Below are 14179 nucleotides of genomic sequence, written 5' to 3'. Positions count from 1 at the left end.
GCCATTGAGAGGGTTGATGCTAGAATAGATTGTCCGGGGTGGGGGGGGGGGGCTCACAATTTTTTTTGCCATTTCCCCACCATGTATGTCTATGGTGTGGGGGGGGGGGAATGAAAATGTCCCCCATGGCATTACGTGACTTGCAATACAAGCTTGGCCACTACGCCAAATGGCTTCAATGCCCAGAGCTGCTCCTGGGGGCTTGATTTGGACAGAGCAGTGGGAGAGGTGCAGGATGGGAAGTCCATAGCCAGGGGCAAGGGTCATGAAGATCTGCAAAGTGATACATGGAGAATAGAGAGAACGGGACATACCAATCAAGTATGGAGACATAACGCTACATAAGGTATGGGAAGTTCCTCACCCAGAGTCACGCTTATTGTATTGTATACTGTGGGCTGGGCCTTGAAGGAAATTGGTTCTTTGAATTTGTAAAATATATGGTAAATGGACTGCATTGGAAGCATTTTACAACGGCCTCTCATTCACACATTCACACACACATTCACTCACCAATGGCGGCAGCTGCCATGCAAGGTGCTAACCTGCTCATTGGGAGCAATTTGCGCTTCAGCGTCTTGCCCAAGGACACTTCGACATGTGGACAGGAGGAGCCGGGATTCGAACCGCAATCATTGGACGACCCGCTCTACTTCCTGAGCCAGAGCCACACCTTAAATCTTTATATGAAACTTTTAAGGCTAATTTGGTATTGAATTAGTCTTGCTTCGATATAGCATAATGGTGAAAATGTTTTCAACTTAATCAATGGCACAATTTATCCCACTTATCAGCTCTATCCTCTCCTGTGGCACAACTTCCCCCTCATCCGGGGCAAGTTGTGCCAAGAGACCACTTTTCTTTGGAAAGTCATCTTTTGAAAACCTTATTTTAGAATGCACCCTATCCTGAAATATATGTACACATTTTAGTTGGAGACATTACTGTCACGTTAAATACACCTCAAGTAACAACTGGCAAACTCACTCTTCTTTTCCCTAAGGTAAATTAAATCTGCTCTAAACCTTATGAAACACAAATCACACTCAAATCACACAATGGTTCATGGCACGCGATCAAACAACTTTCGGTAGCAAATACTTTATTTCTCCAACTTGAAATGAGTGTTACCTTGACAAAAACACCTTAATTTGACACTGAGGTGAGAGCAGAGCACTGTTAGAACTGATTCTCATCTCATTATTCTTCTCTATGGGCTGTTAAGACAAAACAGTAACAAGTACAATACTTACAATGTTCCAAATTGGATCAATTCCTACTTCATTCCTGAGATAAAATCAGTTTGTGCATTTCAAGGCATTGAAAACAACTGAACACATACTTTGACCAACATGACAGACTTATGTAAACAATGGTTAATAATCCCAAATTAAACATCATGGTTACCTTTCTTTTACATAATGAACTATGACTGCGATCTGTCCCTCTCTCACTTATTACAGCTAAAGTGAGCTTGATCTGCACACCTACGATCACTAAACAGAGCACGGAAAAGAGAAATGGTTGTTTTTAAGCACTCGTCCAGAGAACTGGGGGCCCTTTTGTCCTCGTCATCTTCAGCGATTACAGCAGCTCCGATACAGCAATGTAGCCGACTGAACACAACACATAAATAACAACCTCACACGATTTGTGAGCAGAGCAAGACAATTTTCAAAATATATACCTCTAAACTTTGATGCTTTAACTTTTTGGGGTTTGGGATATTTCTTTCAAAGGAATACCAGTTGAGATAACAAATGAAAAACCTCTGAAGTAGCAGTGTATCTTATAATTTATACAAAGCAGTTGGTTCTCTGTATAAAACCCAGGCGTAGAATATGTGTAGACATTATGATGTAGAATTGTGCATAATATTAAAATAAAAATAATACTTGCCGATTCATACATAGCTCTTAGGACCTGATATCAGCTTAGGTACATGCCTTATTGATCAGATTCTTTGCATACAGCATCAGTGCAATCATTGCTAATCACCAATCACACAGTTTATGCCTCTAGTCCTGTAGCCTATTGTTAACCGTGTGGTTTCTTCTTGTCCTTCACACTAAGACCATTATGGACAGCATTGTCTGGAGAGTTGATATTTACTGCAGATAAAGAGTATATCACACTAACAAGGTCATAAAGCAAAGCACGTTCTGTAGTGTTGATATTTACTGCAGATAAAGAGCACATCACATGTTTGATTTTGGTGTAAGACGCAGATTCCCAGAATAGAAAGCTGTATGAAATCTTTAAAAATGTCAATATTTATCTCTTTCCTCCCTAAATGCCAGTAGGTTTACATAATTCCTGGAATTTATTTTGGGGAATTTTGTATGGGGTAAATTCTAGTTCTATACACTGATTGAATTATTCTTCAATATTCCATCATCAAATCATCCATTCTCCTCCATAAAAGTAAAAACAAGATCATCTTAGAATTGGCCTAGGCAAAATTTCATATGGAAAATTTCCATCAACCTTTCGGAAATGTTCCTGCCCTTTTTGATGGCCTAGTGGGTAAATGTACATGTTTGTACAGTGGTAGTCTTTCAAGCTTCACAGGAGGACCGGGTGAAAACCAAATCCCTTCTTCCTTCCGCACATCGTGGTCAAACACTAGAGCTCGTCTCTTTGGCCGCCTGCAAAGTAAGCAAACAAGGCTAATTAGACACGATTAGTCAACATTGTGATAAATAGGCACCGAAACTGTACAAGACAAATGTCTACAATGCATTGAGTCAATACATGCACATTACTTCATGTGTGTATTGGGTAGAAAAAGAGCCATTTAGTGTCCATCCTCCCTCACTGACCTTTCTTGTCTTGCGAGGGTGGCGGCGTTGGGCTCCGTGTGTCTGCGTGTCTCTGCTCCTGCACCCGTCTCAGTAGCCGTTTGATCTCGTTGTCGTAGTCGACCCACTCGGGCACGATCCTGGCCGCCGCACTTAGCTTGGGCTCCTTGGTCTTGGGGTTATTGCACTGCACCAGAGAAGCAGAGAAACGCATCAGTCATGCCACCAAAATGACTTCCTCACAACAAGCCCATTTAAAGCTGATTTGATTTCCTGCTCCATTAAAGTGACATTAGTCTTTCTCTCATGGAGCAGCGTTTCCGAGTAGCGTCCCGTAGACCAGTTAGAAAAAGTCTTCACTTCCCAGTCCTTTAGACTATCCAATATTCCCACAACAAATAATTCAAACAATGTTCCGAATTACTTCAGGAGATGGAAGTAATATTACAGGTGCCTTTATTTCCTCAATGCCATCACCAAAAATATGTGTACTGTTAGCAGAGAAATACTGAACCCTGCAACAGAACATGGAGGCTTTCTCTTCAGCCTCGACTCTAAAGAGGTTTCTCCCTGGAAGAAGCAGACGGTGGTAGACAAAGGCAGGCAAAGAGCAGGTGAGAACGTCGGCTCCTATTTTGGACGGTGTGAGCCAGTAAACATGGGCCTCCCAAGTCGTGATGTGACAGCTTTCTATTTGACTGATGTTAAAATGTTAGCCTGGAGACATTCCCTACGAATACCGTTGTCTGTGTCTACATAATTAACTCTGTGATCATACAGTATCTATACGGTCAGCCTAGTACAGTACTGGAAATCAACTAGGTTGATCACATTTTTTTAATTGTTAACCTGGTGGGAGATTTTCTGGATCTCATCTGAGGAGTGTGGACCTAGTCTCGCATAGCCACACCTTTCTCCACAGTTCGTTTTGTGCTGGAAAACGGTCTGACTGCACTCCATGATCATTCTGTGATTGGCGGGGAAAACACTGGATTTCTTTAAACCAATCACAATCGTCTTGGCAGCACTGAGCTTGTTTTTTGTTTTGTAAAAAAAAAAAAAAAATGCTGTCGGGGAATGAATCTGATTGGTGCTGCTGGATGTGAGCAACACCAATGAGAGGCTTGTATCCAAAACCTACATCCATTGAGCCAGACTAGTGTGGAACCTACCAGGTCAATGGTCTTGGCGGTGGCCTTGGAGGCGTTGTCACACCAGGTCTCACACCACAGCCACTCCTGAGGCAGGGACTTGATGGCTACCTGATGGATCATGTTGTTGGGCAGGTCCTACCAGGATGGAAGCATAAAACAGGCTCGGCACAAAACATCCAACTGTAGATCATCACAGCACTGAAACCCCTAGCAGCAGTCCAGATGATAGACGTAGCATTTAGTAAACACACACACACGTACACACAGACATACACCAGCCCACTTCCGGCTTTAGGCCTGGGCCATAGCAAACACACACCAGTATTTGCCATGTCTCTCCTATGATGCTTTCTTAGCCTCTCTTACTCTGAAAATGTAATTTAATGTAATGTATTGCTTTATAAATGTTCTTAGCTGGTAGACAAACACACTCCTGGAGCTTGCTCGATCGCCTTGTTGAGAGGGGTCAGGGAAGAATTTTTACAGCTCACTTTTCTGGCCCCCGGGTGATACTGGTTTTTTGCTTCCCTCTGGAATATGTAGGGGTGGGTCGTATGCCCACCTCCCTTGTTCTCTGTAAAGCGCATTGTGTTGCCTCTGGGTATGAAATGCGCTATACTAATAAAGCTTTGATTGATTGATTGATGATGTGTGACCTGGTGAAGGTGGACTCTGGGCTGGTCAGGGTGGAGCAGGACTCACCTGGTCCAGGTTGGACAGGCTGTTGGGGTCTTGGCTCAGGGCCTGGTACTGACCACGCAGTCGGTCTCCTGCTGCTATCTTCCTAAACTTCTTCAGGTCCACCACGTAGAGCGCACTGGAGAAGGGGGAGGGGCCTCAGTTACCGTCACAACAAGCCAGATGTAAACAGTAAACATTAACAGTAAACAAAAACATTTCCTGAAATTCACCTGTGAACACAGCACATAAAATCAATTAAATTATTTGTATCTAACCATATACAAAGATGAAACTGGAGCTATTCACACCTCCATCTACCGAAAACTCATGGAACGCAATTCTATATTACATACTGTACAATCCTGGGAGAGAAACAGAATGTGAGCTCGCTCAATCAGGATGGTCTCACGAGGCTACTGACCTGTTGTATAAAACACAAACAACGAACTCGAGCTTGTTTCTCTACTGAGTATAATCATTGTGCTTCACGAATAAAATAAACACTTGAGACACTGGCATGTGCTTCAAACAGTGTGGTCTCTGTGCTTGCTGCAACGATGCAACAAATAAATCACTCAATCATCCTCACACTGGGAGAACAATTCCTATTCAGAAATGTATAAACTAAGTCTACTCGTGATTTACATGTTACTACATGTATGTCCCTGTGGTCTAGGTTACGTTGGACAAACCAAACAGCCCCTCACACAATTTATATTGGAGTACAAAACTGCTATCCGTACAGGCAATATGGATTATGCAATTACAAAACATTATGCTGAAGCATACGATGAAGCAAATTCACCCTCTTCATTAAAATTCTGTGGGATTGAGAAAGTCTCGATGCCCACCGGGTGATATTCTGAAGAAACTGGCCCAGAGGGAAATGTGGAAATACACACTCAATACTACGACACCAAATGGACTTAATGATAACTACAAATCCCCTTCTCTGGCCCTGAGGGTCAACTGTTATCGTTTCCCTCTGGAAAACAAGGGGTCGGATCTTCCAGAACATTCTCCCCTCCTTTCCTCTCTGTAAAGCGCATTGTACTGCCTGTGTATGAAATGCGCTATACAAATAAAAATGGATTTGATACAGCTTAAAATGCTTTTTAAATGAAGACTGTTTAATCTAGGTCTTTGTACTGCAGTGTATGGTCCGAGTAGTGATGGCCAGAAACCCCATATTGTGATTGGTCCTTGTAGCTACAGTAGAACCATGGGACAAGAAAAGTGATTGGTTCTTAAATAATAGGGTTAATCTCCCAGCTGTGTACTAACTCTGGCCTTGTATTGGGCCACCTACACATTAAACCTACAGGAGCTTTTATGACATCCCATTCTAAATTCATAGGCATTCATATGGAGTTGGTCCCCCCTTTGCAGCTATAACAGCTTCCACTTTTCTGGGAAGGCTTTCTACAAGATTTTGTGTGTCTGTGGGATTTTCTGCCGATTCATCCAGAAGAGCATTTGTGAGGTCAGTCGGTTGGTCGGTTCAATGTGAGAGACAGCATGATAATCTGAACCTTTTGATGTATAATGTGTAATTACTGTGGAAATTGTAGGAGTGGCAGCAGTTTACAAAATGTGTGAATATTTTCAAATCCCCAACTGCCACCACTCAACACTGAACGTTCCATCATTTATTTCAATGGGACAAAAACTGAATCAAATTCAAGGTGCGTGCAGCTGCTTCTATAGGAGACGAGTGGCCACGTGGGTCCAATCATAGCATGAGATTTAGACCAACCAGGAGTAGCCAACACCGTTGCACACTAGAGGGCAATAGACAATGCCCATAAACGTGTACTGCTTACTTCACCACCTGGGTGTGATTTTTTTCTAAATCATTGTGGCACCTCAGCTCTTATTAATCCACTAATTAGACAAGAGAGAAGATTCAGTCAGATCGAAAATGCTTGTAGCGTACTGTTGATTTTCAGAGAAATGCCTTTTAATATGATCCTGTTAGCTATTTCCTAATTATGATGATTGACCTCTGAGTTTGGCTGTCGGCTTGAGTTTTCGGTAAGAAACGGTGTCCCTCTTCCATAGACTTATGAGATAAAGACATTCCATGGCTGGTACACTCTGGGCCAAACACCATTGTTGTGGTTAGAGATAGAGACCTGGGCGCCGAGGCGGCGTAGGATAACGTGACCAGACAAGGCCACAGAAGAGACCAGAGACAGTCTTATCGGAGAAGAGACGAGGGAGGGGGGGACACTCAAACCACATAAGAACGTTGCAACGAGACCAATACTTTGATTTGGGTCCAGACAGCATACAGAGAGGTCATCTGTGCATTAGACCATGCCATCGTCTTTTGTATGTTAAACCTTCTGTAATAAACCTCTTTTGCTTGAGGCTCAAATCCCGTGTTGGAGAGATTCATTTGGAATACACCTGGAAAAGGGACACTGGACTGTGTGGTATTGTGTGAGATTGGGGGCCGTCTTTTATTGTCATCAAAACACAACGCAGAGCTAAATAAGGACAATGACAAAAGACAACGAACGTCAACAGTACTCTATTGCTCGCACTTGGTTGCAGCTACTGCAAATTCTCACAGGTTTATGTACAAAGCAAAATGTACTTTGCAATGGGAAAAATGAACTAAAATGGACTTTGGTACATGTGTGACGGACAGACGGACGGATGGACGAATGAATGCATGAACAAATACGTACACTGGTCCATCTCAAATCCCTTCAGTTCAGAAATGGGGAAAATCTGAACACCACAAAATGAATGTCTCAGATGTCTCCATGAGCAGATGTAGCATGATGTTAATGACCCTATCATCAGGTCTGTCTGTCTGACTCAGAGAGAGAGGGAGGGAGAGAAGGAGGAAGAGAGAAAGAAGGAGACAAGAGGAAAAGAGGGGAAGAGGGAGAGAGGAAGAGAGGTAGACAGAGAGAGAGGGGGAGAGAGAGAGACAGAGAGAGACAGAGAGAGGGGGAGAGAGAGAGGCAGAGAAGAAGCGGAAGAGACAGAGGGAGAGAAGAAGCGGAAGAGACAGAGGGAGAGAGAGAGAAAGGGAGGGAGAGAGAGAGAAAGACAGAGAGAGGGGGAGAGAAGAGGGAGAGACAGAGAGAGAGAGGGAGAGAGAGAGACAGAGAGAGACAGCGAGAGACAGAGAGAGGGGGAGAGAGCTCAGCGCCGTGGCTCATCCCGTCCTCCCCCCTCCCCCTGCAGCTCCCCCACTGGCTTCCAATAAAATCATCCCGACTCCCTGCCGGCCTCCCCTCTGAGGACCCCTCCGGCAGGCAGGCCCGCTGAGCCCACCTGGCGGGCGTCCGCTGATTAGCCCGCTTCAAACCCGCCAGCGTCTCGCGCCACGCCCACCTGGCGCCGGACCAGCACCCTTCGGTAAACACAACATTATCCTCGTCTCCTTTTACCATTTCCTCCATGCCTGTGTATTCTCCCCAGATATGAAGGTGCAGGAAAGGCAATGTTGAGGTTAAACCAGTCCAAGCTAATCTCTGTAGTTCCTCTGGTGCGGTGATAGCAATATAAGGCTCTTTGCTTGCCTGGCTGTCCCACAGAGTGCGATGAATAACACATATGGGCTGTCAAAGAAGACAAAATCCAAGCCCAACCAGAGGCACAGCGCTAAGGATAGAATACATATCATGGCTGTAAGAAAAGAAAAAGATTTGAAAATGGAAAGCTTTTCTGAGGAGCTAATCTGTCTGGTAAGGTCACCCTCTGCGTCTTCTAGACTCACAGCTCATTTGAAACCAGTCTATCGGTGAGCAGGCAAAGGACAGGTAATAATAATAAGTGATGAATGTTTCAAGAAAAGTAAATAAGTGATGAATGCTAAACCAACTGTCATTCACTGTGTGCTGTAAAATGTCAATGCTTCCAAGTGCGTTCATTCTTCAAATATAGAGAGAAAACATTTTTTCCTTTCAATTTTACTGAGACGCTTCTGTTTTATTAAATAGGCATATTATTATTATTAAATAGTTGAACTACTGCTGTTCCTCCCAGGGAAGGGCTGCCTGCACTGTAACCTGGCCATCACCACTGAGGACACAGTCATGATATCAACTCGGACTGCGAGGAATCTGGGTGTGACCCTGGATGACCTACTGTCGTTCTCAGCACATACCTGTATCACATCTGTTATACTCTCTCTGATTACTGCTCTACAACGTCAGGTCATCTCCCGCCTGGACTACTGCATCTCCCTCCTTGCTGGGGCCCCGGTGTCAGCCATTAAACCTCTGGAACTTGTCCAGAAACTCACCTGGTGTTCAACCACCCCAAGTTCCCCCACACAACTTCCCTTCTCCGTTCTCTACACTGGCTCCCTGTAGCAGCTCTCTCTCAGTTGCCGGCTGATGTCAATATCATATCATATCATCATCGTATCATTCGCTATAGCTCGAATGCACACAGGTCGGAGGTAGGTATTTTGCCACTTGCGACTTGCCACCTCCGACCACAAACGAACGCACCATTGGTACCTGATGTGATACTTCCTGTAAGCAGAACTTAGCACCTGATGTGGTACTTCCTGTAAGCAGAGCTCGGTACCTGATGTGGTACTTCCTGTTTCCCAGGTGGGAGGCCCAGTAGCCCGTCTTCCAGAAGCGGTAGCCCTCCATCTCTTTTCGACTGTTGCAGAACGGGGTGTAGCCATAGGGGGCGCCCTCGAGATTCAGATCCCTCAGCTCCTTCAGATCAGCACGCACTATCTGTGAACAGACGAGAGGCTTACAACCAGCAAGGCAAGGCGCTTACAACCAGCAAGGCAAGGCGCTTACAACCAGCAAGGCAAGGCGCTTACAACCAGCAAGGCAAGGCGCTTACAGCCAGCAAGGCAAGGCGCTTACAACCAGCAAGGCAAGGCACGTTTGTTTGTACAGCACATTTCAGCAACAAGGCAATTCAAAGTGCTTTACATGAGACATTAAAAGCATCAAGACAAAGTGCAACACATAAAAGATCATATAAAACAAATGCAAAAAAAGGACATTTAAAACAAAACGCAGGAAAAATAAAATACGGGAATAAAAGTTACAGTGCAGTGTATGAGTGAATAATTATTTCATTTCATAAAAAGCAGCGGTAAAAAGAAAAGTCTTCAGTCTTGATTTAAAAGAACGGAGAGTTGCAGCAGTACATGAACAGCTCTGCAAACACTGCTTGTTAATATAAACCACAACTGATAAGCATACATCGTCCGATTTTAATCTCAGAGATTTACTGTAAGGGTTTTTTTACAACAAGAAATGCCCTATTCTATTTCTCTCCACAGATCAGGTCTGGTAACACTCCTGTTCGGACATATTTCCACCCGGTCTGTTCTTGACCGGGCCAATCAGAACCATTTATCTAATATGGGCTGGGGTTTGATATGACTAGAGGAGTGCCGTTGAGGTATTTTTGTAAACAACCAAGATGGATTTCGTTGCTCTGATTGGTTACAGGTCTATCCAATCGTGTCTAGAGGTATTTTGATCACCGCACATTGATTACACCCTTGGAAATCGAAAATGAACGGAGAATTTCCAGACCCTTCGCCTTTTCGCGAATCGGGTCTGGCAAAGCCAGGCTACCCATTCACATAAAAGGAGAATGCTCGTTTTTGACAACCTGTGCGCATGCGTGCTGGAGCAAGTGGGGAAGCCATTTCGCTTCTAAAGACGTTTCTAAAGATCATATTACAGAGGCATGTGAACAACCACAACAAGCCCTCGCTCTATGTTAGCACAACTAGCGATTCATAAAAACAGATTGATGAAAACAACCGTTTTGCGACAGAAAATAGATTTTTTTAGAAGCTGCATTCTCAGTGCCCCGTCCGCCGCCATTACATGGATATACTTGGCTCGCACTGGATTTTACATTTCTTCTACAGGCCTCCAAATTACAACAAAGTGATCTCGGTGAGTCAAACGTCTTATAATATGCCGTAAATAAGGTCCAGGTTGTCAAAAACGAGCATTCTCCTTTAAGTTCATTAGAAATGTTGTACGTATCGCTGACTAAAATACCTGGTCTGCGTCCACGAAAATAATCTTGTCTACGGCCAGGGGGAAGAGGACATCCAGGAAGAGGATCTTGTAGCCCCAGATGAGGCGCTGCTTCTCCGTCTGCTGGTGCAGCCAGCGGGGCCAGTTGTACTGAACCAGTTCATACTGGAACCCGTACGCCTCGGCCATGTGGGGGATGGACTCCTGGGAACACGCAGCACATCCGTCACACGCTGCTGCAGAACCCTGCTCTACAACGTCACGAGGATTCGCCCTTTCCTCACTGACCAAACAGCGCAGGTGCTCATCCAGGCCCTGGTCATCTCCCGCCTGGACTACTGCATCTCCCTCCTCGCTGGGGCCCCGGTAAACGCGCCAGGATATCAATACGACTAGGCTCTCTCAGGCATATTTAACTGGTTTGTAAGTTCAATTGTCGGCTCGGTAAATCGAGAAACAAAACCTGCCGAAAAACTGCGCCGGAAGGCTGAGCGGCTGTGCCAACGCATCACGCACTAAATTTAAGACACTTTGTAATGGAGATTTCCAAAATGCCTTCGAGGTATGAAATATTCTGATCTTGTAGAACGTTTCATAAATAATGAAAGCCTTCCAAACGCATAACGTTCTTAACGTTCCTAACACTCCCTCTCTCCTGGGGTCTCTCTTTACCATCTCCGCTACGTACGCCGGCTCGGTGGGCGTCCACGCTCTGTGGACTCACCCCTATAGGAGGAGGAGGAGGAGATTTGAAAAAGCTCTAAACATCACAAAGCAGGAGGCCTCCCACAGATCCTTTCATCCCGCAACACAAACACATCTCACTTCTCCCAGGGGGCCGAGCGGCGCCGGGAGAACCTTATCACCGCCAGGCAGCGGAGGCAGAAAGTTTTCAGAGTCGTGCCGGCGGTCGCTTACCTTGAAAGAGGGTGACAGGTAGTTCTTGAGGAACCAGAACTTGACAGGGGTGTCGGTGTGGCGCAGAACAGACAGCATCATGATTCTGGGAGGGAGGGACGGGGGGGGGGCGGTAGGGGAGAGAGGGGGGCAGTAGGGGTGAGTCCCAGAGGAACAGGGATAATAAAACGCAAGGCATGCACCGGACCTCCAGAGCAGCTGTGTGTGTGTGTGTGTGTGTGTGTGTGTGTGTGCGCGTGTGTGCGTGTGTGCGTGCGTGTGTGTGCGTGTGTGTGTGTGTGTGTGTGTGTGCGCGTGTGTGTGTGTGTGGGCGACCCACCTCAGGAAGCGCTCGTACAGATGGCCCGAGGCCACGGAGAAGATGTTGAGCACATCCTCCCTCTTCTTGTCTCCGGCGTCGGAGGCGGATCCACCTGTGATGCTGTAAAGGACCGGGCGTTACATAAGAGCGCCGGCGCCGTCTTTCACAAAGACACGTCTACATCACAGCCTGGAGCAGAAACACTGACAACCGATGACACGTTTCCGAGCAGAACATGCATGACGCCAAACAAAACTTTTAAACAGTCCCTTCTGCGTCCATGCACACACGTCAAATCAACAACAACTGATTATGAATCAATAAAGTATTGATTGATAATCAAATACTCGTTCAGGAAGACCCTGATTCTGTAGCTCCTGTCCCTCACCTATTGGCTGCTATTGGAAAATCGATTTAGGACACAGTCAATCAAATTGCTATAATGGTGCGTTCGTTTATAACTGGGAGGTGGCAAATTGCGACTTGCTACTAGGAATTATTAAATAAAACGCCGCATGAACTCGCACTTCCTCGTCGCAAATTCGGATATGTTTCTCAGCCCCCAGTTGCCGGCTGACATCAATATCATATCATCATCGTATCATTCGCTATAGCTCGAATGCACACAGGTCGGAGGAGGTAGGTGTTTTGCCACTTGCGACTTGCCACCTCCGACCACAAACGAACGCACCATAAGCTCTAGCAAACGCAGGCGTGCCGGGGCACTTGGGATAGTAGGAGGGGTTTATGGTTTCCTCCCACCAGAGGCTGTGGTGGAACTGGATAGGATGCGCCCGGGTCCTCCGCTCAATCTGCAAGGTCCTCGCAGTCAAAACCGGGCGCCAAACACGTTTAGGACAGGGTGTAGGCTAATTACAGTGAAATAATCAGTGGTGCGCGCTCGTTATGAACTATTCATCTTAATAAGACTAGAGAGACAGAGATAGAGAGAGAGAGAGGCTGAGGCCACCCTTCTCTCTTTCACTCCGCCTCGCTCCGACTCCCCTGGTCTCTCTGGGTCACCTCCCCGTCTCTCAAGCTCCGCAGCTCGGGGCCGGTGGCAGCTCCATCCATCCATCCCTCTCTCGCTCTCTCTCTCTCTCCCTCTCTCTCTCTCCTTCTCTCTCCCCCTCTCTCTCTCCCTCTCTTTCTCCCTCTCTCTCCCCCTCTCTCTCCCTCTCTCTCTCCCTCTCTCTCTCTCCCTCTCCCTCTCTCTCCTTCTCTCTCCCCCTCTCTCTCTCCCTCTCTTTCTCCCTCTCTCTCCCTCTCTCTCTCTTTCTCCCTCTCTCTCCCTCTCTCCCTCTCTCTCTGCTTCTGTTTCACTGTTCTGTCTCTCTCTCTCTCGTCTTTCTCTCTCTCTCCCCCTCTCTCTCTCTCTCCCTCTCTTTCTCCCTCTCTCTCCCTCTCTCTCTCCCTCTCTCTCTCTTTCTCCCTCTCTCTTCCCCTCTCTCTCTGCTTCTGTTTCACTGTTCTGTCTCTCTCTCTCCCTTGTCTTTCTCTCTCTCTCCCCCTCTCTCTCTCTCTCTCCCTCTCTTTCTCCCTCTCTCTCCCTCTCTCTCTCCCTCTCTCTCTCCTCCTCTCTCTCCCCCCCTCTCTCTCTGCTTCTGTTTCACTGTTCTCTCTCTCTCTCCCTTGTCTTTCTCTCTCTCTCCCTCTCTCTCTCTCTCTCTCCCTCTCTCTCTCTGCTTCTGTTTCACTGTTCTCTCTCTCTCTCTCTCCCTCTCTCTCCCCCTCTCTCTCTCTCTCCATCTCCTCCCTGTCTCAGTGCTTGGGCAGAGCAGAGGGCTGAGAGCCAGAGTGTCCCCCTGCTAGAGTGTGCTGACCGCTGGGGCTTGCCGCGGCTAAGCCAGCCGTTTTGGGAGGGGGGAGGGGGGCGGTGGAGGGGCGGGGGAGCGCTCCCTTGCGAGGGCCAGATAATACCGTCTGGTGAGCGCAGCGGGACCCTCAGATAAGCAGCTTTAGCAGTCGGACGGGCGAGAAACACGCAGCAGATAATCTGGACCTCTGGACGGACCCTGCCAACCGAGCGGCTGCCTGAGCAGAATGTCAACACCTCTGGAAGGACCCCTCCAATTGGACCACTGCCTGAGCAGAATGTCAACACCTCTAGAAGGACCCCTCCCAGCCACCACTCTGCCTGAACAGAATCCACCAGGAACGCTGGAGGTGAACCAAACCCTCGCCCTCTCTCTCCCCCTCTCTCTCCTTCTCTCTCTCCCCCTCTCTCTGCAGCCTAAAGTCCAGCCTCTTAGAGTCACCTAGTTTGAAGGACAAGATGTGTGTCTTTGGCTGAGTATTCAAGGAAAGGATCCATGTAAATGATCC

The 14179-nt window shown here is 46.7% G+C and overlaps 1 protein-coding gene across 1 annotated transcript in view; it reads right to left on the bottom strand.

Moving 5' to 3' along the window:
- Positions 1–1777: 1777 nt before the first annotated feature.
- The window catches only part of uggt2 (UDP-glucose glycoprotein glucosyltransferase 2), a 45661-nt gene continuing 33259 nt past the window's right edge, over positions 1778–14179 (bottom strand). Inside the window, exons 32-40 of the mRNA XM_084442980.1 lie at positions 12546–12666; positions 11873–11966; positions 11554–11638; positions 10657–10839; positions 9194–9354; positions 4658–4772; positions 3974–4090; positions 2823–2988; positions 1778–2648 (exon numbers count right to left, since the gene is read on the bottom strand). Coding sequence (XP_084299106.1) covers positions 2626–2648; positions 2823–2988; positions 3974–4090; positions 4658–4772; positions 9194–9354; positions 10657–10839; positions 11554–11638; positions 11873–11966; positions 12546–12666 — 1065 coding nt within the window. The 3' untranslated portion in view covers positions 1778–2625. The remainder of the gene's footprint in view (positions 2649–2822; positions 2989–3973; positions 4091–4657; positions 4773–9193; positions 9355–10656; positions 10840–11553; positions 11639–11872; positions 11967–12545; positions 12667–14179) is intronic.

Source organism: Borostomias antarcticus (assembly GCF_949987555.1).
Source record: "Borostomias antarcticus genome assembly, chromosome: 9".
Taxonomy (NCBI): Eukaryota; Metazoa; Chordata; class Actinopteri; order Stomiiformes; family Stomiidae; genus Borostomias; species Borostomias antarcticus.
This window is presented reverse-complemented; position numbering and strand designations above follow the sequence as displayed.